At 36.1% G+C, this 24934-nt stretch overlaps 2 protein-coding genes across 2 annotated transcripts in view; both read right to left on the bottom strand.

Annotated features, from left to right (window-relative positions):
- Positions 1-12554, bottom strand: part of LOC107084687 (formin-2-like) — a 53418-nt gene extending 40864 nt beyond the window's left edge. The window contains exons 1-3 of the mRNA XM_015374623.1: positions 10347-12554; positions 5079-5242; positions 1324-1455 (exon numbers count right to left, since the gene is read on the bottom strand). Of these exons, the coding sequence (XP_015230109.1) occupies positions 1324-1455; positions 5079-5242; positions 10347-12513 (2463 nt within the window). The 5' untranslated portion in view covers positions 12514-12554. The remainder of the gene's footprint in view (positions 1-1323; positions 1456-5078; positions 5243-10346) is intronic.
- Positions 12555-16938: 4384 nt separating this feature from the next.
- The window catches only part of LOC107084671 (muscarinic acetylcholine receptor M3-like), a 122947-nt gene continuing 114951 nt past the window's right edge, over positions 16939-24934 (bottom strand). Inside the window, exon 3 of the mRNA XM_015374603.1 lies at positions 16939-20489. Coding sequence (XP_015230089.1) covers positions 18539-20470 — 1932 coding nt within the window. The 5' untranslated portion in view covers positions 20471-20489 and the 3' untranslated portion in view covers positions 16939-18538. The remainder of the gene's footprint in view (positions 20490-24934) is intronic.

Genomic DNA, 24934 nt, shown 5'->3' with positions numbered 1-24934 from the left:
AGGACATGGCAAAAAAAAATCTACATAAATCTGAAAGAAACAAAGAAGGGAAAAATATGTCAGGTAAGTGGAGGGTTTGAGGACCCAAATGCAGAGATGAGTTTTGCTGATCTAATCAAGGACGAACAGGCAACTGAGGCAGAAATTCAGAAAAATGCAAAAAATACTGAAAAAAATGAGCTGATGTGGAGCCGGTGTGAATATGACTAACTAGGAAAGAGCCGAGGGGAAGGAACAGGTACAAGGGGGCAACACGGAGTAACTAAGAAACCCCAAACTGACAGAAAACAACTACAAAGACACAGAATATCAAAGAAAGTAAAAATAAACTTAAACAGATGGTAGAACACTGACAATAGCTTTGGTATCAGGCAATAGAAGATAATTGTGAAAACCAATTACATCTGAAATTGATCAATTTATTATGAAATTTAATTTTGTGTCTGAAAATGTTTCCAAGTAATTAGCTGGTTTAATTCTGGATCATTGACAGTAGCTTAGAAAGTGATTACACCACGTGATGTTTTTTATTTTGTCATATTGCAGCAAGAACATTTCATGTATTTTACTCTGATATTATGTGATAGAAAACATGCATTTCACCATAGTTGTGTGTAGTGACAGAAAGTAGAGTATGGTTTTATAGTACACTGAATTGAAAGATTAATTCACAAAAATACTCTTCAATGTTGAACCCTTTTAACCATTATGCCCTTAAATACAATTTCAATTATGCAACACTTTTTATTAGTTTATCATATAAATCACATTTAATATACACAATATTGGATCACATTTAATATACACAATATTGGAAAACCATTAGCTTGTCTGGCAGAGTGACAGTCTATGCCTTTTATGGCAGCAAGGCATTGGACACCATGTCCCACGGACGGGCTGTACAGACACTGAATTTCCCTTTGATGATTAATAAAATATAATTGAACTGCATTGGATACTTAGTCCGTTGAAATAACATGTCTTTCCTCCCTTTGCATAGGTTTGGGGATGCATTTGTATTCACTTTTAATCAGTCAGGAACATATTTATGAGATTAGACACTGACTTTGGAAAACACCAGGCCCTCCTCTCTTCTTATTCATCCCGAAGCTTCTAGGTCTCTAGACTCAATGTCAGGTCTGTAAAGTTATCTTATAGCAAACTCCCTTATCCAGGTATTTATGGACCTTATTCTTTTACCCCAGGGTACAGCCGTGTCTGTGGTATCATTGGATGTTACCTCTTTTCTTGTTGCATAACATTGTCTCAGTTGTGTTGTCTTGCAAAAGTATAATGTATTGTATAATGAATAGAGTAACCAACCTGAAAGTGCAGGGTACCGCATGGTTTGGATGATGAACGATGCAAAGTGGATCTCAGACCTCTTCCATAAAGCTCCCACAGATGGGAAGACACTGGCAGGCCTATGGATGCCCAAGTATACAACTGCTCCTCCTAAGCAGAGTTTAAAAAAGGAAAAGTGTAATAGATCAACACCACATTAACTTTAACACTAATCATCAATGTCAATTATTTTCCTTCTACAAATGAATATTGCCCTTCAATAATTTGAATAATGATGGATTGACATGCTAATGCAGGGGAATTATAAACCATTTAACCCTTATATATGGTCCAAATCTAAGTCAAATGGTCAAAAACGTTTCCATGTGTTAATCTGGCAATTTGTTTTTTTTTTCTTGTAACATGAAACCTCTTTTGGCATTTGCAGTGATATTACAATAACAAGCAGTGTAAATATCAAACCAATTTCTACTGGGTTATGCAAAGCATGTTTAATGCAATAAACACGATACTTGAATCTTTAGAAGGCACCATCTTGAAATGTGTTAATAATATCGTTAAGGCTGTTCGCTCCACTGGCAGCAGGTGTTCTACTTTGAAAAAGCTTTACCAGTCCTGGCATTTCATAGATTGCTCTCTGCAGGATTTTCCACACATGTTAAAACTGCTTGAGGTATTTAATGTGTAAGATAAGAAATGCCTTGAAGCAAACATTAATGACTGGAGGCATTGTGTCGTGGTCCAAAGGCTGTCCAGCAATGGTGACAAAGGCTTAGAATGCATGCTGATCATTTCCTAATGTCAGAACGTAAGTGGTAAGGTTTAGATGCCTTGGTATCATGGGGGTACTCCGCCATGTTTTTAACAGTATAAAAAAACAAGAGAACATATATATATATTAGGGTTGTCACGATAATAAACTTTTCAACTCGATACCGATACTAAGTAAAATATTCGATACTCGATGTCATTTTTGATACCACAAGGATAAAAAAAAAGACTCCAAAATTAAACAGAAATGTTTTCATTAATGAACAAAATACAATAAATAGATAAATAAATACAATAAACAATACTTTGAGGTTGCATGCTGTGCACAATATTAAGCAAGCTTGATAAAAAACTTACAAAATTAAAATTAAGTGTTCCTTCCTTGGATATGCTTTACACACATAACAATGACACTAGCCAAACCAGTTAAAAAACAAAAATAATTCTCAGCAGCTGCACCTGTTACAGAAAAGAGTCTGAAACCAAAAAGTGCACAGAATTATTCAATCACACAGTGTTCAGAAAGTGCAGTTTCCTCTAATCTGCGCATAAGATGAATGACTGTTTATGGGCCACTGGTGGTAGCACTGTATCGATACTTTTGAAAATGAGTATTGTATCCGGAAACAACTTTTCAGTATCGATACTTTTGACAACCCTAATATATATATATTTACACACAAGGAGAAATAAGTGTTAGACACGGCACAATATTTCTCATTAAGTATATTTCTAGAGCTGCTATTGACATGACATTTTCACCAGATGTCAGTAACAATCCAAGCAAACCACACATACAAAGAACAGAGATGTCCATTAAATTATGTGGAATGATGTGGAATGACACAGGGAAAAAGTATTAAGAGTGATTATATTAGTTTATTTTAGTATACGATCACGAATTAAAACATCTAATTAATTGGGAAGTGCTAAAAGGCATGGAAAGCCAAGACACCAGCCAAAATTATCTCTTTAATTTGAAAGCAATCCTGCCCCTTGTCAGTGCAAATTAATGTCAGCTGGTTAAGTCCCAAATGATGGCCTATAAAAAGGTGTCTCTGGCATCACACAAGAAACATCCCATTAAGGGTAAAGATAAAGAGCTTTCTCAAGATCTTCGGAACCTTATTGTTGCAAATCATAATTATGGCATTGGTTACTGAGGGATTTTAAAACTTCAGAATGTTCCTGTGAGCACTGCTGGGGCCATTATCTGGAAGTGGAAATTACATAATTTCACCATAAATTGACCACGACCAGGTGCTACTCACAAGGTTGCTCAAGAGCCAAAGATCACTTGTGGAGAGATTCAGAAAGACCTGGAATTAGCAGGTACAGTAGAAAAGTACATCTATGGTTTAAATATTTCATTTAGCCATAAGCCAGATATCATGTAACTGCAAACGTACAACACATAGCAAGCATCTTTAGCAAACCGTAGTAAAGTTTGCACTTGAAATGGAAGTTACTAAAAGTATCTCATAATGGCAAGGGGCCCTACAAAAATTATTAAAAAAAAGGTCTCTTTAAAACCATATGGCAGGTATATAATGCAACACTCTTCTAATGAAACCACCATGTAGAGAAGGCAGTCCTGAATTGAAGACACACTCCCTCTACCCAAACATCAGAGAATGGCTGTGTAATGAAGAAATGCATCAAAAAAAGCAAAATGTACAAATATATACAGGGTTATATTGCTAACAGTCATATTGACCCTATACTGAGCAATGACAATAAAAACATTAGACAGGTGGTCATGACTCAGTTCAAATTCTATATTTTTGATGGCAACAGTAAAGGTTATGGTTAAAATGAATAACAAAGAACTCCAGGGCACAGCCAGATCAGGGACAACTCTGTCCAATCCTGTCATGATGAGCTTTTTGTATGGAAGAACAGCCTGAGCCCAAGGCACGTGGAGTTGTTACATAACGCGGTCAGCAGATGGTCTACACAAGCACAGATATGTTTGTGTGTGAGCGTTCAAGACTTCATGAGCATTAGAGGGAGTCCAGTTAATCCGGCCCTGCCAGACGTTGCCATGTATCGGTGTGGCAACCTGGTCTTTTATATATAATGCACTCCTGCTTGTACCCCCTGGGAGAATTTACAAAAAAGGCTGAGTTTTATAATGACATTCTTAGATGCCACAGTATACTAATGACAGGAAATCTGTTTAAAGAATAAAGTTGAAGTATAATTTGTAGAAGATGTGATTTATGAAAGTGATTTTTTTTTTAGTTTTGTGCAAGGAATTTCTTTGACATTATCTATATATATATATATATATATATATATATAAAATAAACTTCCAAAGAAAAATAGTTAATAATGATATACAATGGAGACGAGACCTGACTCAAACCAAGAGAACACAAGAAAAATATTCAATTTGGTGAATCAGCTCCCTAAAAAAAACAAATATCCGCCCCCCATTAGATGCCTCAGTGATTACATCTCTGCAGAGCATTGCTGTAACAAGAAAAAGAAAAGTAGGATTCAAGAAGTCTGCTCACATGATTGTCAACTCTCCATTGCACTCCTCCTCTTTTACTAATAAACTAAATCTGTCTGACAGGGAGTCACAGCCATGCAAAAAATATTAGATCTGCCTTTCATATTGCATCTGAGAAAGGAACAAAAGTGTTATGTTGGTGAGAATATTCTGACATAATCATGTGCCCCTTTAGTTACATTACAGTAATTTAATAGTACATACACATACCCAATATTAAAAGGAAGTAGACTGAGATCTATCTTTTTTGTAAATAACAATTGTTGCATAAAATGCACAGTAAAGCTCCATTCTATTAAAGTTTTTAAATTGCTTAAAAGTTTAACTGCATAGCTTATTTGATATGGATGTGCTCTACAAATGTTGCATGACTTCCTAATTTCACAGTAGAACATCTAAATTGTGTTTTAAGCTCCAAGCCAAGGTAAGAGAGATAAATTCATCGTTTCAAAAGATGTAATGGCAGAATGAGGAGATGGCTTACACTAAAGACTGCAGACACAGTCCCATCACTGTGCTGCTCTGTGTTGCTGTCACTGAAGGGGTGCAGCAGACCATAGACCAGCATTCGGTGACACAGTTCCTTCACCTCATCTTCTGCGGCCCCATCTCCTTGGTGCACGCAAAGCTTTTCCAACAGAGTCTGACCTGGCAAAAGAAAAGAGGAGGGTGTTTATTTTGGTAAAGGTTTGAGTGGGAGCTGAAAAGACACCGAACGTTAATGTAGGTAAAGTTGTGCAAGTTTTCAGATTTAGATGTTGTAATTAAACACGTGGGCAAACTTTGCAAACACATTCTGTTCCTGAAAACTGGATGTGTTAATTCTTAGTTAAGGTGTTAAATGATATGTAAAAATAATGAACAAAAGAGGATAGACATTTAAGTTGCTTTGTACCATGACTGTGTCTTTGGGGTTCAAATGTAAAATACAGGTTTACTTTAGATTATGGTTATGTACCTTTTTTACCCCACATTTTACCATTGCAATAGTCAAATGATTAAGACATTGCCCCTGTTTAGAGGTATGATTTAGTTTTATTAGAGGGCAAATATGAAAATAGGAGACATAAATGTATCTTTAAACAAGATTATAGGTTAAGTTTAAATTTTGGGTAAGACTTCACAGATTTGACGTTTAAGTTTTAGAACATTTAAAGGATTTCAATAAATACTGGATTAGCTATGGCAGTTGTGATAATCTAGCATAAAAAAATTGGTTAAAACTGAAATCAAGTTAAAAAAAGTTTTTTTATTCCCAGCAATCCATTTGTACCTTGTATGTTGATGTGAATCAGGGAAAAGCACAGCATTTTTTAACACAGTTACTGTGCTCAAATTATTTGGTCATAGTGCTGAACAGCTTAATTAGTTTTTTTCCTTCCTTCCTTCCACCTCTTTAATAGCAAGGAAGTCGTAGTTCTCTAATAGTACATTTTGATCAGTATTGTTTGCAATTAAAAGCATTCCAGAATGCAGCATAAACAGAGTTAAACATGATTTCAATGTAGATAAAAAGGTAAAGACAGACTCCTAAGGACACTGATCCCAAACCTCATCTACCTTTATTGCTCCAGGTATTTTATAAACTGAATTTACTCTGAGAATATGAGCCCTCAGCCAAAATGTCTGTACAATTCTTGCCACAAAGTCTTGCCAATGTTAGAATTTTATGTTAACAGATGTGTGAATATATCAGTATACATATTTTGGGGATTTGGGAATTTCCTTTGAATTAAAATGTACATCTAGAGCTTGCTAAGGAAGACTGCTATCACTCAGAAATATGGCTACTGCAGAGTAAGCAGTCAAACTCTTGATTTCTTAGCATTACCTTCTTTAACTGTTTAGAAGGAGGAGCTATGTTACAAACTGGCAGTGTGAGCAGAAATGTACAGTCTGAAAAAATATGGAGATTGCAATAAATGTTGGCAATGCTGGAAAAATGCTGCCATCGTACAGTTATTTCAGTGTGTGTTCTATGTTTAAAACGCCAAAATTTTGAGAAGCAATCAGCTGAGAATGTGTTGCCTTTAACATCATCTTTGCATTAGGGATGCAGTTGCCCAAGTAGGTGTCTATAACCTTCCCACTCCTTTGGACAGGACCAGAGGAGCTAATATTGTGGCTGAGTGTTCCCACTCAGTTTTTTTATCTATAGATCTAGAGACAAAGCCATTATTTGGCAAGGCAAAGCCGTTATTTGGCAAGCAAAGTTTACAGGATCTATAGGACATTTCAGTTCCAAGGTATTTCAAAGTTTTGTATTTGAAAAAAATAAGAAAAGTACATTGCTGTGGCATAAAATAAATAAAATAACATGATTAGATAAACAAATTGACAAGATTAAGTTGTACTGAAAACTTTAATAATAAAGTTACAAAGATGTTATTTTTTTTTTTATCTCTATTTAAATTAATTTAGTGTTACAGAGCTTTTGTGGTTTTCAGCGCAATACTGGTATCATATCAGAAATGGAAACGTATCAGGACACCACTATCTTTATGTACCTCTGTACTGTAGGTTCAGGTTTGAGTTTCTACACCCAGATTTCAAGCTTGATTAGTGGTTTCTACGTTCTAAGTCAACTCAAAATTTTTGCTAAGTTTTGTACAATTTACTTTGGTAAAAAATAGGTACTTAATTTCTGTTTTGATTCAGCTGAAGAAAATCTTGGAACAAAGATGCACTGATTTATTTTATGAATTTACTCAGCATTTGAATTGGTACATTGTCGTTAGAGCCCTTTTTCAGAGAGTGGGTTTGATCTTTTCTGAATGGGAGTGATCCTGAGTCAACATATTCAGCTTTGTAATTTCTGGTTTTTGATTTTCAGCAGAGATGAAGACATTTAATTTGCCAGTTAAGTCAGCCAAGAATTCAAGGTAAGCATGAAAACATGACCCACCATGGCAATGGGAGGAAATAAGAAACCTAAAAGTGTGCATTTCTTACCTATAGATCATAAGATATTATTGACGCCATATGGAGATTACAAAAACATATCAAACAAAAATTCACTGATATCCCTGCTTCAAAATAAAAAGGCTTAACATTGCAGATACCAGTTGATACATAAGTTTAAATTGATAAAGTTCAATGATTAACATTACACCTATAGTGTGTGAAACCTGCATCCAAGTTTAAATTAGCAAACTCAAAAAGGAACGTACCAGTAAATCAAAATAAAATATAAAAATTGCAGTGATATCTGTTATTGTCAAGTTATCAACTATTGTTGCAGTATGTTCCAATTTTACCTACTTAATTATGCTTTATTGGTTAGCCTTATTGAATAAATATACTGTAAATAATATGTAAGAAGTTAAACCTTGGTTCATGACCTAATGAGAGAGAACAGATACATGTAAGCAGCTAAAGCATAATTTCTTTTTTGTTAATCAAAACATAATATTTAGTAAGTCAACAGTGAATATGATCACAATATATGCTTCAAATTATGCCTGAAAATATATATATTTTTTGGGTTTCAGAATAGAGTAAAATCCCAACCTAAGGTTTTATTTTATTATTACCACTTTCATATTTCAGGATTTTGGTTAATATTGGACGGAACAAAAAATAAGTTATGTTACGTTTATTGACTCTAATGGAATTGACAAAAATCTATTTCTAGATTTGAATATTTTCATTTTATTAAAAAGTGATTCTGTTCATAACTTGTGGCTTTATATATTTAAATAGCTTAGAAATTTCTTTACAGAAACATATATTTCCAACAAATGTATTTTGCATTAAAAAAAAACTTTCTGTCAGATGAGGATACTCGGTCAGACCAGAATACCCATAGTCAATACCCGTTTACCCCTTTAGTTTTTCCATTTAGTTTTATATGAAAAAAAAAACTTTAAACTACATTAACCAGCATGTATCCCTTTTGTCATGTACAAAAAAACAATTTAATTACTTAAGTTATGTTGTTTTTTTAATCAATGGCGATCTCACCTTAATTCGTTTTTTTTTACATGACTAAAGGGATACTACCATTGAGGTAGTTTAAAGTTTAGAACTCATTTATAAAATATAATTTAGCAAAACCCAAGCTATTAAATGATTGAAATGATAAAGACATCATTAGAGCTTCAACCCCAATCTGGATTCAAGCCCTTGTGTGCGGTACGGTAGGTGGAGAAATTCTTGCCTCTACATAAGAAGAATGATGATTGTATAATTGTGATTTAATTGCTCTGTTGTAAGGGTTTTAAACGCTAAAGCTGCTAGTTTGCCTTCAGCATAAAAACAAAGAACAGTACAAAGAACTTGTCATTGTTGTGATATAAAGCGATCTGACGCTAAAATTCTATTGAGATACATCATTGATTCTGCTGAAAAAATTGATCAGCAAAAAGAATATGAATCCATATACAAATGCATTTAATCACATGGAACACAATCTACATTTGCTCTCTAAAATCTACAGGCTACTACATGAAAGGGCATCCCATTTCTGACGCTTCATGTCTGATCTTAGCGTAAATGTGCAACAAACTCAGGAAAACTTCAAGAAATCCTGCTACCAACCAGAGCTGATTCAAAAAGCAGCTTGACACATGACAACGGCTACATGGCTTTCTGAATCAAAAAACCAGCGAGTGCATTCTAGAACTTATTTTTTAATCTTACTTATTAACCTTTCTAACAACAGTCCCAGCGTTTAACAGCGTTTTATTGTCATTACACTGTCACAAGTACAGTGCAACTAGTCATCAGTCCCTGGTAACATTGTAATGGATGTCGTCTGCATAGTTAAAAGTTATGTTGTTGTTTATCATAATCCGAGTTAGGGGAACATGTAAATACTGAATAGGAGGGGCCCTAAGATGGGCCCTTTGAGAATGCCTTGTGGCTTTTGTAGTCTCTGATATTAAGTTATCTACTGACATACCCAGTTAGTCATGATAGATATGACTCAGTCACTTGAGTTCTGCTGGGGTTTCCTTTTTGTTAAAAGGGACCAGTAATTTTCAAAGATTGAAATTGGCTTGCTTGGAAAAAGGAATTTATGCCAAATCAATAGCTCTAGAAATGTTTTTGTGCTTCCTTATATAGACATTTTGTAATATAGCTACTTATATTTAACTGAATTAGATTAATTAACATATCTAAGATCATATTGGACTGTATTGTTAAATGTATTCTGCCTATATTATTGGATTGTATTGGTAGAAATCTGATTTAGATGTGAATTTTATTAACTTTACCTACAGTATATAACCTTACCTTTGATATTATATTTGTGGAGAATTGGTGCTATGTAAATAAAGAACTTAATTTGTAATCATTCAATGAGGAGCACATAATTTTATTATGCTGCTTAAAACCGCAAAAGTGTCTACTAACTAGATCCTGAAAAACCTTGATGCCAACATCTCTATAACACGTAATACTGAATACATATCAGTCTACTATCAGGACTTATTTCTGTCTTGCAGACAAGCTGTCATATGTGTTTAACATCCACAAGCTTACATTGATGAGTTCATATGAGGTCGGGTGTGCATGTGTGTGTCAGGGGTGGGGGAGGGGCTCATGTCTAAGTGAATGGAATCAGAAGATTTCATTGCCATGGGTAGGGAAGGCTGCAGCATTGCGTGCCTAATGCATCAGTACAAAAACAAATAAAAAGCTGAGCTACTGAATGGCCCACAGCCTAAAAAGGAAAACGGGGATAAATGTCTGTAGAAGGCAACCCCTACTTGAAATTTACTTTGAAATATTACAGCAAGTGACTCACCAGAAAAGACATCTAGGTAAGGTGTGCTGGAGGTTCTCTTTCCATAATGTGCCCTCTTGGAGCCAAGGGTCCAATAATTCCCTGCTGGGTGACATTTTTCTGTAGTGTCCTGCTCTGGAGACTTTGCCACGGTAGTCTGACTTTCTCCCAAGTCCAAATCTGCTGACCAGTCTCCAGAGACTCTATGGGGTCCTGTAACAGAGCTTGATCTATGCTCACGCTTTTCAGACCAATCAGGCCTGTTGAAATCTAACGATGGAGCAAGGGCATCCCTTTTCCTGGGCACATTGGGACTAGTTAGGGGGGAGCCAACTGGAGAGGTGAGCTGTCTGGTGGTGGTCTTGACATATGATGGATGGACTGGAGGGTAGAGTTTTACAGTTGAGGGAGAGGTTGCGGATGTTCGTCTTGTCAAGGATGCAGGAATGTAATCAGTCGACAGGTGACTAATAGACATGCTGCTCTTTCTCAAACTGAGTGGCAAAAAGTCCGGTCTAACACTTTCCTCATCTATTGCAAGTGAGAGGTCCAAACTGCTGGCACTCTTGTGAGTCCCGGCTGCATTTCTTCCAGGAGAAACAGCATCTAAATAAACACATGGTACACATGTGGTTCTACTTTGTGTAGCAGGGTGATCTTTACTTTGCTCTGAAGCTATATCATCAGGGCTTTCTTGATCATCCTGGGGCTCCTCTGCACTCTCATATGAAGTAGTTGCTGTAGTGTCCTGGAGGCTGTAATCGCTGTTGGTTTGTGGGAGAATACTACTGCCGCTTACTTCCAAGTCTAAAATAGAGGATGGTGCTTCACTTTCACTTGATGAGTTTTTGGATAACGGTATGTTTAAGGGTATGTCTGGACATTTATTCTTGATTGCTTTAGAAATTTCTTTGGGTGCACTTTCAGATTGAGACAAATTGTCCTTTTCCAGAGTAAGTAGTTGTTGAGCTGCATTAGTATATAAGTCTACAGTCCCTTTCAGCCCTTCACACATAGATCTTGGCACTGTTTCTAATATCCTGGTGGTATCTATACATTTTTCTTGAATGGCCTGCTGGATATCAGACAAAAGATCATCAGTTTCAGCTGCAGCTGAGTGAAAACTGTAAAGGTCAGCATCTGATCCTGAACTTGTCTTCTGGCCAGTGTCCGATTGTGGACTGTCTGCAGTCAAATGGCTAAGATCTCCCTCAACATCAGACACCATTCCCAGCTCATCAGGTGAGAAACTTTCCTCTGCACCAAGCTTGAACTCATCATTGCCAACATGTACTGATTTCAAAGCTTCTAATGTGTCATCCTTAGACAAGCCTTTTGCTTTAGATAAACTTTTCCTAATCTTCATACCAGAAAACACAGAGCCTTTTGATTCTGGCTTTATTTTCTTCTTGGCATTCTGTTCTCCTCCTTTACTTGCCTTATTGTTGGCCTTTTTGGATTGTTTGTCCACATCTCTTTCATCGGGTTCCCCAACACATCTGGCATCCACTACAGCTGAACCATTTCCTCCTCCTTTCTTCTGCTTGGTCTCCTGGTTCCCCATATTCCTTAATAGGCGAACACCCTTGGCTAACAGGCCATGCTGCTGGGCCTGAGGTTGGGGATTCTGGGGTTCCCCTTCGACCCTCAAGGATGGTGGTACTTGTTTGATCCAAGTTCTTCCAGAGATAGTTAAGCCTTGCTGTTTACTCCCCACAGTTGGCAGCAGATGTGAAGATGATGCTGGCTCCCCCAGCACAGCTACTCCTGATGATGATGATGATGAAAGTAGGAGGAGACTGGCACTGTCAGCCACAGGCTCTCCCTTCCTCCTCCCATGCAAAGCCTCACTCATTCTCTGATCCCTTCTCTCCTTTAGCCCCTCCTTTCTGTCCCCATGTGCTTGTGTAGGCTCGAGCGTCTTACATAATGGGTTGCTGATCGAGCGAGCAAGCCGCTGATGCTCGGAGCTCTGTTGTTCTGCTCCATTTTCCACTGAACTAGGGGGAAGCTGCTTAGGAATTAGCTGCTGGTGCTCTATAATGCACTGCTGTTGATCTAAGAGTGATTGCTGTTTATGGAGGATGTGGGTCACACTACTCTTCCTCCTGCCTTTAAAGGTTGAAGTAAAAAAACTCTCCTTAAGAAAGGGAACCTGGGTTTCCACCGTCTTTATAGTGTGCATCATGTCCACTTTTACTTCATCCAGAAGAAAGGAATGCTGCCAAGGATGCTGTAAAGAGAGACATACAAGGAAATATTGACTTTATTTCAGCAAGCCTTTGTTCATACTGGTTAAGGTGAGGAAAAAGGAGAAGCTAAGACATACTAATTTGAATTACTAAATGGTAAAACTTTTGACTCTTCTTGGCTATTCAGATAATTATCACAAGGACCTGTCACAGTAAGAGCCTATTGAAATAACTAGGCATGTATCTAAATAGCTATAGTATTTCTTTGTCATGGTTAATTTGCCTCAATGGAATATGGTCTTATTGACTAACTAACTACTTGGGGATCAGGTTGAATACTACACCTTTGGTGCAAAAAACCCTGTTGGTTTTTTTAGTTTATTAACTCCCTAGCACTCCTTAGCATGATCACATATAGGCTACACACTGGGCTCACAGTTTATCTCCTTATCATGAATATGGTCTTATTGACTAACTAACTACTTGGGGATCAGGTTGAATACTACACCTTTGGTGCAAAAAACCCTGTTTTTTGTTAGTTTATTAACTCAATAGCACTTCTTAGCATGATCACATATGGGCTACACACTGGGCTCACAGTTTATCTCCTTATCATGAATAAGTAGGATGTAATGCTAAGTATTAGCTGTAGACAACATGCAGAACAATCCTTGATTGGAGAATCAAAGAAATTTTCAGATAAAAGGGAAAGACCTCACCTGAAAAAGATACTTAAGATACTCTAGAGCCTATAGTTCTACACTACAGGTCACTGACTTAGGTTTAAAACTATAAAGTACTCCAACAGCTGTCAATTTCTTCCCATGTGTCTTTTTCTTGTGAGATTTTAATATAAGCTAAAACACTGAACTCTAAAAGTCTTAATCAGTCTGGATGGAAAATAAAGTCTGTTTGAGAAAACACCACAATAAAGAGTTACTCTCTATTTTCTTCAGATTTTTCCCACCTAGCACTTGCTGACAAAATAAAGTGCTTCTGCTGTGCAGTTAAGCCATTGCACCTCTTTTTCTCCATTACTGTTGCACTGCATGTGATGACACTCTTTATTATGCAGATGAGGGTCAGTTTGGAGCCGCAAACAGTTCATACCAGAGTGAGATATGGTCAAGATTTTAAAGGTAACAGAAAAAAACACACAAAAAAAACTGTGTTGAACAATAATACCTGCAGTGATAAAATAGCCTTAGTAAACAGCACCATTTTCCTTGATTGTTCTTACAATTTTTTTTTTAATAACCTTAAAGTTAACTAGCTACTTCAAAAGAGCAGCAGGTTGTTAGTTTCAGAGGATGGTTCCTCAATGTGTCCTTTAATGCATTGTTTTCAGACTGCCATACTGATGCAGGTTAAGGCAGTAAGAATTGGGATTCGAGTACTTTTACACCTGCTAATATACAGTAGAGATATTGCAAAGATGCATGCTAGTGCCAGGTATGAATGGAGCCATTCACTATTGGAAAATATTTTTGCAATCTAAAATGGCCAAAATCCAAGATCTTCAAGTGCTTGGATGCATGTCTTAAAAGCTATATTTCACAGGGTAGAAATGATGTGGAAGATGCAAAATTATGGTTTTGGGTTTCTGTTTGGTAGATGGGTTCATTCAAAGATCACACATGAGAGTAATCTGTAATCATTACTTTATAGAGAATAATGTCAATTGGCCATTTTCAAACTTCTAAACTAATACTGATGTTTTAATCCCTCTGCAAACATCCACCAACTTTATTTAGCATTAAACCCAACATTTCCTCTTGATCCCTATAACATTTTTCTTTTTTGTACAAACTGCATACACTAATTGGATTTTCAAACATGCAGGTACATCTGGGTAGGAGCAGACGCTCATAAGGAAACCAAACCTTGGCTACCTGATGTGTTGTTCTGTTAGCCAGCTACTAATTTTAAGCATTACTCTTCTTCAAAACAACTCATTTAATACATATGTGTACAGTAACACTTGACGATAGGCTTAGAAAATATTTCCACCTTTTGACTCCTTTGGAATTAAGCTTGATCTTGCAGGACACTGACCTTAAAACAAAGCTGCCCTCACAAGACTGAGATGATAAATTAAAGGATTTCATATTTCACAAAAGTAGTATTAGTCATTTCTAAACCTCATCACTTTTTCATGCATCCATTTGGTTACTTTGGCACACTTATCCACTGACATTGACATCAGTGATTTTAACGACTTCATAGATTATGGAATTTTAGTTTCTTCTGACTATATGTAAGAAACTGTTATTTTGTTTCATTAAAATCATTTAGTTGCAACCTGTGAGCGAAATGGTCATTCTCAGGAACCACAAGGTTGTGACTTGAAGTTGTCTCTGCAAGGTTGTTTAAACAATACCCTTCAGACAGTGGGTGCATTCCTTGTTAGTCATCTGGCAGATTGCCTGTGTGCTGTAATGAGGGGGCAGTATGGGAGGAGTTTCTCTTAAACAGAGAGCAAGAACTGAATTTACATTTAATTAGCCTCATTTTACTTGCCAATATATGAAAACAAAATCCCTAATCTGGTCATCTGTCGAAATGTCAGCACAAAACTATCAGTGATGTATGCTTTCCCCCTACACATCACAACATATAGTATATGACTGAGTTTCTGAATCTAATGGCCTTAATAGTCTCCTGATTAAATCACAAATGCAAATCACATAACTTTATATATTTGTAAATGTTATTGTTCTATTGCACATTTGCAAACGCCTGCACTTTGCTGATCTATTCCTTAACTTGGAACAATCTTCCTCAGTTTAAAAGATAAATTCCATCCCAAATTTGACAGTTTTAACTTTGTTTCTCAAAGAAATCTTACAACCTTTTGATAACGAGAAAACAAGAGGAATAGTCAAGAGTTAATGGCAAATGCAAATCAAACTGTCGCTACCATATATAATAGCAAACAAAGTTCTTAAAAATAGATACAATGAAATAAATTATCTTAAACTGGTGTTTAACAACAGCTGTTGCCTTAAAAACCTCAATTGTAAATACCTTCAAGCATATAAATTGTAAATTATTGGCCTAGCAAATAAAATATCAAGTTTTTATCTCTTCTGGTAGGAAGCTATAACCGGGGATGTCAGTTCATGCAACCTATTATATTCCTTTATCATACAAGCAAGGAAAACTTTTCCTTTTAGAGTAGAAAGTTACAATATCAACCTTAATATTGGACAGTTTAGTAAAATCTGCATCTTTTATAGATTTTTCAATATGACAAACTGTGGTATACTTGCCTTAATGCTGGATCCTGGTTTCTAGTTTAGTGCTGACTGAAGAAAACACAAATGGATGTCTGTCTTCGTCTCTGGGCCGCTCCTTCGTAATGGGTCACATGAAGTTGGTATTTTTTTCCTCATCACATGCTTAAACTGCATAGCCATCCATCTCCCATTTAGAAAAGACTCTCTTCACTAATTTGATAAGGCTTCAACATGGAGCCATGAAAAAGTGTTTAAAATGCAAAGACAACTGTAATGTTTAGTCAGTGAACATTTAGTACAGGAATTGGGGCGTTGAAGAGCGTAGTAGGAAATACATGAAACAAAGGATTTCCCCTTACAGGACAATCACAACTCATTTTATTTTTCCAACTCTTGTTGATTGTTGCCCATTTTAAAGGCTCTTTTCATTTATCTAACAAGCTTCAGCTGTGCACTTCTAGTGCAACTTGCTGACATAAGCAGCAAAATCGGTAGTTAAAAATACACTCTAAAGCTCAAACACAAACATGGGAAAAAGAAACAAACAGTATTTTTTTTATTTCAATTTTTAGTTTTACTGTTTTGGGTTAAATGAAACAAACTACTTAAATTACCAGTAAAACTATTTGATTTTCTCAAACATTTTCTCAAGATAGATTTTATGATTTTTAGAGCTGTGTTTTTGAAAAATTAAAAGTGTTTTCCCTTCGCTCTGATATGAAACCTTCATGAGAAAAAGACATGAGTTAATGCCTTATATGGAAAAAGTACCACTTCTAATAATTCATTTAGCTGTTGATAGGTCTTGGACATATTGATTAATTTACATTATTTAAAATTGGTGCTTTGAAAAAAATTGAGAGGCACATCATGATTACTTAAAAAAATTATAGAAACAAGACTTCTGGAAGGAGTTTGCTATGCACTCAATTATGAAAGGAGTAGACAAACTTTCAAGCTTCTGAAATTGTAACATTGATAAAGTCACGCTGTCAAGTAGAAGTATATCAGTGATAATTAACAATACTCACATCAGGGAAAAAGCAAAACTAAAATATCAATTAACATCACTCAACAAAAATAAACACAAAAATGTTCTTTATTTTCTTAAAATATATATGATTGGCATACCTAAACATAAATAAATTCAAGAGAAAAAAAGATTTTCTTGTATGATTTCAATGAAGCAAAATATGTTCAAAGCAGGCTAAAATAACAACTGTTGCCAGAGATATATTTTTTTATTTTGACATCCAATTTGTACATAATTCAAAAACAATAGGGTGAACAATAAATTTACCATATTCATTTATTTTCTTCATTTGACAGCTGTTGCACTACAGATCATCTTTTGCCTTTAATATATTTTGCACATTTTTAATTTTTTTGGCAAAACATTACCTTAAGATAAAAAAACCTAATGTGCATTACAAAAAAAAGCCAGCAAATTTCTTTTTAAAATACATTAGGAATTATTTTATTCTGTGTTCTTTGCTAGTTGTGTCTTATACGAAGCTTTTGACTTTATATACAAATCATATATGGCGTGGCTTTATAACAAATTTAAAGAACTGCACAAAAGAAAGACAAATCACTGATAGTTGAATGTTTATGGCATTTCCATTACAATGTAAAAAAAATACATAAAGCTTGGAAATGTGGCTGTTTTGATTGAGAATCCTGACCATAAATGTGTAAGAGTTAAAATGCCTCCAGAGGGCGCAGCTGTTCCTTTGACATCGAGAAATTTTAAGTGAGAAACCATGGCAGACAACCAAACGTTTCCTGAAAAATGTATATCTGTGTGTGCAATCAGTCTTCGCATACCAGATCAGAAATGTACACAGAACCTTTTCAGCAATGTACAGTCATCACTTTTGACAGGAAACTGCAAGCATAGAAAAACACAACCAATGCACTTATTGTGTTCACCATAGAAAACCACAACAATCACATTAAACAGAGCAGCAGTTCACTGACTGTAGTTCCACACAGAATATTCACAGTTCACTTCATCAAATGTATAATTTTCAAACTGGCTCGAAATCTCTGGAGTACATAGAAAACCAATGATGAAAATCACAAAATAACAGTTGTCTGATGAGTAAGAGTAAGGACATATTGTAGGATAATTTTTTTTTTATTTATATATTCCATCATAAACAGGAAAGCTATACTGATGTAGAAAGATATTCCACAAAAGTTCTGCTAAAAATACATGCCAGTCAAGAAGTCACTGCAAACTAGTAAAATGTAGACACCAGTGAACATAAGTCTCCTCTTTATATTGGCTCTCAGGAACATATATATAAACAGTCTAGTTTAAAATGTAAAACAACTCTACAATACAAACCTAACTACCCTCAGCGGTGGTAAGAAATGTAAATCCCCCTCGGTAACATAGACATGCTTACCATTTGTCAACAGCACTTTCATGTTTCTCCTGCAATGCATTTTAAAAGCCCTTTTCAATATTTTCCTTGTCCTCTTCTCCCAGCAACACTTGCATTAAATGGTAAAGAATTGTTTTAGGAGAAAGACAAAGCATTCAGCTTTAGACTTCACCACAGGGAAATACCGTCCCAAGTGTACCCATTTGCCAAAGTACATAGATGCTCTGACATAAACACATACCACAAGACCATTATGTGTTGTTGCTGTATTTTAGCATAACAGCAGACAAGGACATGTTGGTTTTTTTAGGCCAGTGAAACCTTTATTTCCATTGTCCTGTCTTCAGCATTGAAAATTATGTCAACAAATGACTGTATATATAGTCATTTTACGTAGACTCTCTGGGAATGCCTCGGTGGAAGACCACTGATTGCCTCTGTTGAAACTCTTGCTTCCGCCTTTTCTTCTGGTCCCAGTGGCACAGCAGTATCATCTTAAAGGTTGTTCGGAAAGTCTTGTTGCACAGAGCGTAGCACATGGGGTTGACTGTGCTGTTAACGTAGCACAGCCAATACCCTACTGCCCACAGGGTCTCTGGGATGCAAACTTTACAAAATGCTGTGATAAGCACCATGATGTTGTATGGTGTCCAGGTAATTATAAAAGCAAGTAAGATGGCACTGAGTGTTTGAGCAGCCTTCTTCTCCTTCACTAAAGACATTCGTTTCCTCTTGGTGATCTGAGTACGGGTTCGCATGGCAAAGCGCTTTGCCATTGTGGCTTCTTTGAAAGACAGTGGGACAGAGGAGGACTTTGTGGCTGTGCAGGTGGCAGACCTATCAATTGTAGTTGTTGATTCAGTGCCATCCAGAAACCCTTGGCTAGACTTTGCTTGAATGGTGGACATTGACTGTGTTTTGCGTGAGCTGAAACGTTGGTGATAGCTATTTCCTGTATTGTTTGTTCCCTCAGGTGAAATTTCTGTGGCATTCGTGGTAACTGTTGACAAGCTCTCTTGGCTGAATTCAGCTCCCCTTAGTGGGTCCTCTTCTGAGGCTACATCCAGATCCTCACATGATGTAAGCTGAGAGTTGACGGCAGCTTTAATGCCAGGAAGGCTGAGGACAATAGAAAAAATAGCATGACTTTGAGAAATCATCTCTCTTCCCCCACAGTCCTCATCCTCTGAGGAACCAGAATGGTCCAATGAGGCTGCTGCATCATTGTTGTTCCAGCTGTCACTGCTGCTCTGGTCTGGATCACGATCCCCCTGCCGGATACTACCAGGTCTCCATGACCGAACCCCTGGCCAGCAGTGGAATCGCCCAACCAGCCTCTGACATGTACTTTTTTTCTTAGGCAATCTGTTCAACTCATAGCTACCACAGCTCCTAGAACTTCCAGTCTGATGTACAAAATTAGCTTTCTCACCCCTTTTATTATTTCTGGCCCTTCCTCGTATCCCCCCACGACATTCTGAACCTTGAAGCCCAGCTAACTCTTTTGAGCGGTTCTGTGTTTCCTTATAGATACGCCAGTAGAGGATACTCATTATTGTTACAGGCAGGTAGAAAGCCGCCACTGCTGTGCAGAAGGTTGTAATCGGCTCTGTGAGGAACTGGATATAGCACTGATTGTAGGGTACTGTCCTTTTACCAACAAAATATTGCCACAGAAGTATGGCAGGGGCCCACAGAACAAGTGATACAAGCCAGGCTAGGCCAATCATGATTCCAGCCCTCTTCGTGGTCCGTTTGGCACGGTAAGTCAAAGGTCTGGTTATTGAAAAGTAGCGGTCAAAGCTAATAACCAGAAGATTCATAACGGATGCATTGCTTGCAACATAGTCAACTGTCAGCCAAAGGTCACAGGCCCAGGTGCCAAGGGCCCAGTAACCCATTATAAGGTAAACTGTGTAGAGATTCATGGAGATTACTCCTATAATAAGGTCAGCTACAGCCAAGCTCAATAGGAAATAGTTGTTGACTGTCTTCAGCTGCCGATTAACCTTGAAAGACACCACTACCAATATGTTGCCAATGATGGTGACCAGTGACAGGGTGCCAGTCAGTAAAACAATGAGGACAACTTGCCACACAGGGTGGCCACCAAGAGGGTCAAGGGCTGCTGTTTCATTCCCTGCTTGATGAGTGATGTTAAGCGGTTTGTTGGTGAAAGAGGAATTCTCATCAATCACCATCCACGAGACTCCTTCAATCTCTCCACGATGAAGTGTACTGGATTGAGAATAGGCTCCGGCCACTCGTGGTGATGGGTGGGCAGTCAAGAGGAGACCAGGGTCTGTGATGTTGGAGCTCATTGTTGTGTTCTGGCATATTCTGTAGAGACAGGCAGAAAGAGAAGGGGGAATATATGAAATACAGGAGAAAAGTGGACAAAGAGGGATACAGTGGAGAAAAAATAAATGCATGAGAATAGCAAACAATTCTAATAACATCCAGCAGGTGAGGCTGTAGGCATACACAAAAAAATCTGACAAAACTGTTTGACTAAGATGTTTATCTTTAATACATCCTTTAAATATACATATGCATTTTACAAATTACATACACACTGCCAATGTAGTTCCATATAACATTATTACAACATAACATCTAAATCATATTTTACATCTGTAGAAAAAGAGTATTTTCACTGCAAGCTTTTATCATGAAATACAGCAAAACCACGGATAATTAATCTATATGGTTTTATACTTAGAAAAACTTGCTTTTTGTGTATAGATCTCAGCACTGAAAATGTACCTCATGACACTGGGTGGATAGAATCCATAAACACCTTTTTTTTTTCAACCTGCCAAAACATTGCTCTTTGTTTGGGAGCAAAACTAAGTTCATATGAAAATGCAACCAAAAATGTACAAATAAAACTGTTCGTAAGACATTTTGTTGGATGTTCTTACACTAGCTAAATTTAACTAACTTTACAAATACCCCAAGCCAAAACAAGATGTACTGGATATACATATTTATTGAATAAAATAGGATTAAGAAAATACTGTGTTAATGGAAATTTCATACTGTTGATACTCCTTACTGTTACTTCAGTTTAACCATTTTTTTTAGATGAGAATTGTAAGAACTTTTATTTCATAATTAATGCCTTTTATGTCCCCAGAGATAAAAATACGAGGTGACACCAAGGCCCCTTTCCTTATGGCACTCTTCAAAACAGGAGGGAAAACAGAACATCATTTTAATTTAGAATGGGTTTTCACAAACGATACAGTCTGGAAAAACCAAATTAAAAATGCAAGAGACTGAAAGAGACTACATCTAATTTTTTTTTAGTTTTATAATGTAAAGAGTCAGATGTATTTCTAAATGATTAACAAAAGATGTCAAATTACTCAAGTTGTCTAACAAAATATATATTTAAATATTAGAATATGTAACTTTTTAATTGTTTTTCATAATTAACCAGTACAGTTATTTACATTTGAAGTAAAACCTTTATGCTGTACTCAAGAAAAAAACACGTAATCCTGCAATTTCTCTGTCATCATTTCTAGTCGCACAGTTTAAAGAAAAAAAATCTGTGGTTTCTAACTGTACATTTGTACAACCATGATTTCAAACCTGTAATTATGGGACGAAGGCCATGCCTTCCATTTGGCAAAAAAAAAAAAGATATAAAAAATGCACAAAGAGGTTCACAAAGAGTTGAAGTAAATGTTCCTCAGTTTTATTTTATAACTATTCAAAACATGAGATTGTAAAAAGCAGCATAAGCTGTACTGATTTTGGGAATTTGTATATGCTTTTAAAAAACAGACCAAGTACCAACCTGATCTGACACTAAGAAGAAATAAAACCACCCGAGTTTGATAAAAAACCACCATGCTGTTATCAACCCCATCAAACAAGGATTTCAGATCACAGCTGCCCCATACTGCTCTAAATGAAAATAGCTCACGCAAAATATCATAGTAGAAACAAGCTTTTGAAGCTGAGAGTGGCACCCGTGCCTAAACCCTCAGACTTCCCACAGAGCTGTTAAATAACCCTAGTAGCCAGCAGCGCTCCTAAACCAAAACTGAACACACCCTGCCACAATTATTATCAAGAGACCCTCACCCCCTGCTGTCCATGGTAGAAACACGTACCACCTGATGATTCATGCAAAAATACAGACAGATTTTTCCAGTCAAATCACTTTACTCTGTACAAGCATGTTATTTTGCATATTGTGTGGAATATCTGTGCAAAAATACATTGCATGCATGTACCAAAGCAAAGGGCTAAACAGAAACACCCTAACTTAAAAGAAAAATTAGAGAAGTGTTGGAAAAACAACACACATAAAAGGAGTGCAACATTTATGACAGATGACAAAAATTACAAGCCTCTTAAGAGAACAAAGGCTGCTTTGTACTTCTACAACTCATATTTTACACAGGATATGATAAAGGAATGCTACAGTGTAAGTGAATGGTGAAAGTCTCTTAATTGGTTTAGAACGACAAAATGTCCGTGTGTAGATATGAGATGTAGAAGAAACACATTTTTAGTTCTCAACTTGGCATGTTATCAAGAGAGAAGAGACTACAAATGAAACACAAATCTGACAGCAAAACAAAAAATTTATTAAACATAAACCCCAACATGTTTAGTTGTGTTTTTTTTTGCAGATTTCATACATGAGTCCTCTAGAGTAGCTGGTCAGCTCTCTATTTTCTTTTTTAAATACGGTAGTAGAAGTCAGTCCCTTAATAAGGAGGACCTAGAGAGTCACTGGAAAATAGATCCTCCCATTTAAAATTAATCATTGAATTCCTATTTGAAAAGCATTTTCTAATTGCACAATTTAAAATAAATTTAAAAGAGGAATTGTAATTTATTAATCCATTATTAATTACTGGAATCTGAAAATGTAAATTCCAATCCTGTTTTTAAATGGGTATTTGAAAATGTGATTATAAATATTTTTTTCTAATTAAACATTTAGAAAAGTTAATCATTATTCCATTTTCATTTTATTTTTCAACTTACAATTTCAATTTCTTTTTGACATTGTATTTTGTTTCTGCACAACCCTTTCCATTTACCTTTTTAATGACCCTTCTGCTCTCTGAGCTAATTAAAAAATTTCTTTCAACTTTTTCAGTGACCCACTAGATCCTCCACACCTTAAATCCACATATATAAAACTTGTGCAAAATGTCAAATGCTTATTTACAGATTGCTTTATAGAACTTTGTATTTTTATGAAGAAAATCAAGCCTAAGTTGTAAAATGCAACATTTCCAGATCTAAGGACACTACATAAAACTGTCTGATAGCTGTGTGTTTAAATGAAAAAAAAGAAGAAACTGAAAAAAGACGCCTTTCTGTTATGACAAAACTTATGCTTAAAATTAAACTGTGAAGTACAAATTTGTGTAGCATTCTCAGTTACACTGAGATCAGTTCTCATTCACTGTGCTGCAACACAATATATTCCCTTTTCTGTAGGCACTGTGTCCCAGCATTGTTGGACTGCACAACCCAAGCCATTTCCAAAGATCTATCTAAATTGGGTGACTAGGCCAGGTGGTGGGAGCTAGTCTGATTGCTGTTCTATCAAGTTTCTATTTTCAGCTACCCAATTTAGCAGAGCACTAATACAGACATATGAGGTACAATATGGACATTTTGGTCTTCATTTTCTCTTTTATGTAAGATGCAATTTCCGCTAAAGCTATCTGCAAACGGACATTTGATGAGAGTAAAAGGGTCTTTGCATTCATCATAATCAGACATCTCAAAAATATCCTAAGCATAGCAGAATGTAAAGAAGAGAAACAAGTGGACTATTTGATCATCCATGCAAATGACAAAAAAGCATCTTGCTTAGATTTAAATTCAACGTAGTAAATATTAAGACCAAAGTGTAAGCTTCAAACACCTTCATTTTTTTTGTTACATGCTTTACATTGCAAAAGTCTTTAGATTGGTTTTAATACATTTGTTTCAGTTGTAAGCAATGCTCTTTAGTTTGTCAGTGTTTTTTTATTAATCAATTTGTCACTTTTGCTTTGCAATTGTGACAAATTTAGCTTCTCTTCCTCCTTTCTTTCCTTCCACAGCACATTGGAGGGGGAAAATTGACTCCAGCCAATCTCCGACTAGAGTGGCAGATTTTTACATTTTCTTTAGTTCTTTAGTTATTATAAAATATATATATATAATATTTTTTCTAATAATTTCAGTGATTCCTCCTGCTTTTCAAATCAATCTATCCCAACCAGGTTAGATTTATGCTAGGGCTACAACTAACGATTATTGTACAAATCAATATGTAAATAATTTTTTTGATTATTTGATTTATAATAAAAGGTATCAAAAGGTTCTTTAAAGAAGACTTTTTGCAAAATTAAACTGGTTGAAACAAACTTTTCCACTCAAGGAGTTCTGGATAGAGCATATTGACAGAAGAAAAATATCTTTATCTCAAAAGCAAAATGTGTACATATGATTTACAATCTTGGTATAATTACTGCTCTAACTGGTTGGCTTTGTCAGCTAGAGGCATGTTTTTGAGTCTCTATACTCCAGTGGGCGATTATTCGATTTCTTAATTTGTTGACGATTATTTCAATATTAGATTAATCACAATTAATCCGATTAATTGTTTCAGCCCTAGTGTATGCACATTTGGATCAATCTTCACATGCAATTAAAGGTACTGTGAAATCCGCCTTTGTCCAATTTTGGCACAGAGAGAATAGAGGAAATATTTCAAGACCCCTGTGAATGAGCTTAGCATTTCTCAGGAAGATTTA

This window comes from Cyprinodon variegatus, unplaced genomic scaffold, assembly GCF_000732505.1.
Source record: "Cyprinodon variegatus isolate N-32 unplaced genomic scaffold, C_variegatus-1.0 Scaffold106, whole genome shotgun sequence".
NCBI lineage: Eukaryota > Metazoa > Chordata > Actinopteri > Cyprinodontiformes > Cyprinodontidae > Cyprinodon > Cyprinodon variegatus.
Note: the sequence above shows the minus strand (reverse complement) of the source record. Positions and strands in the feature narration are given on the sequence as shown.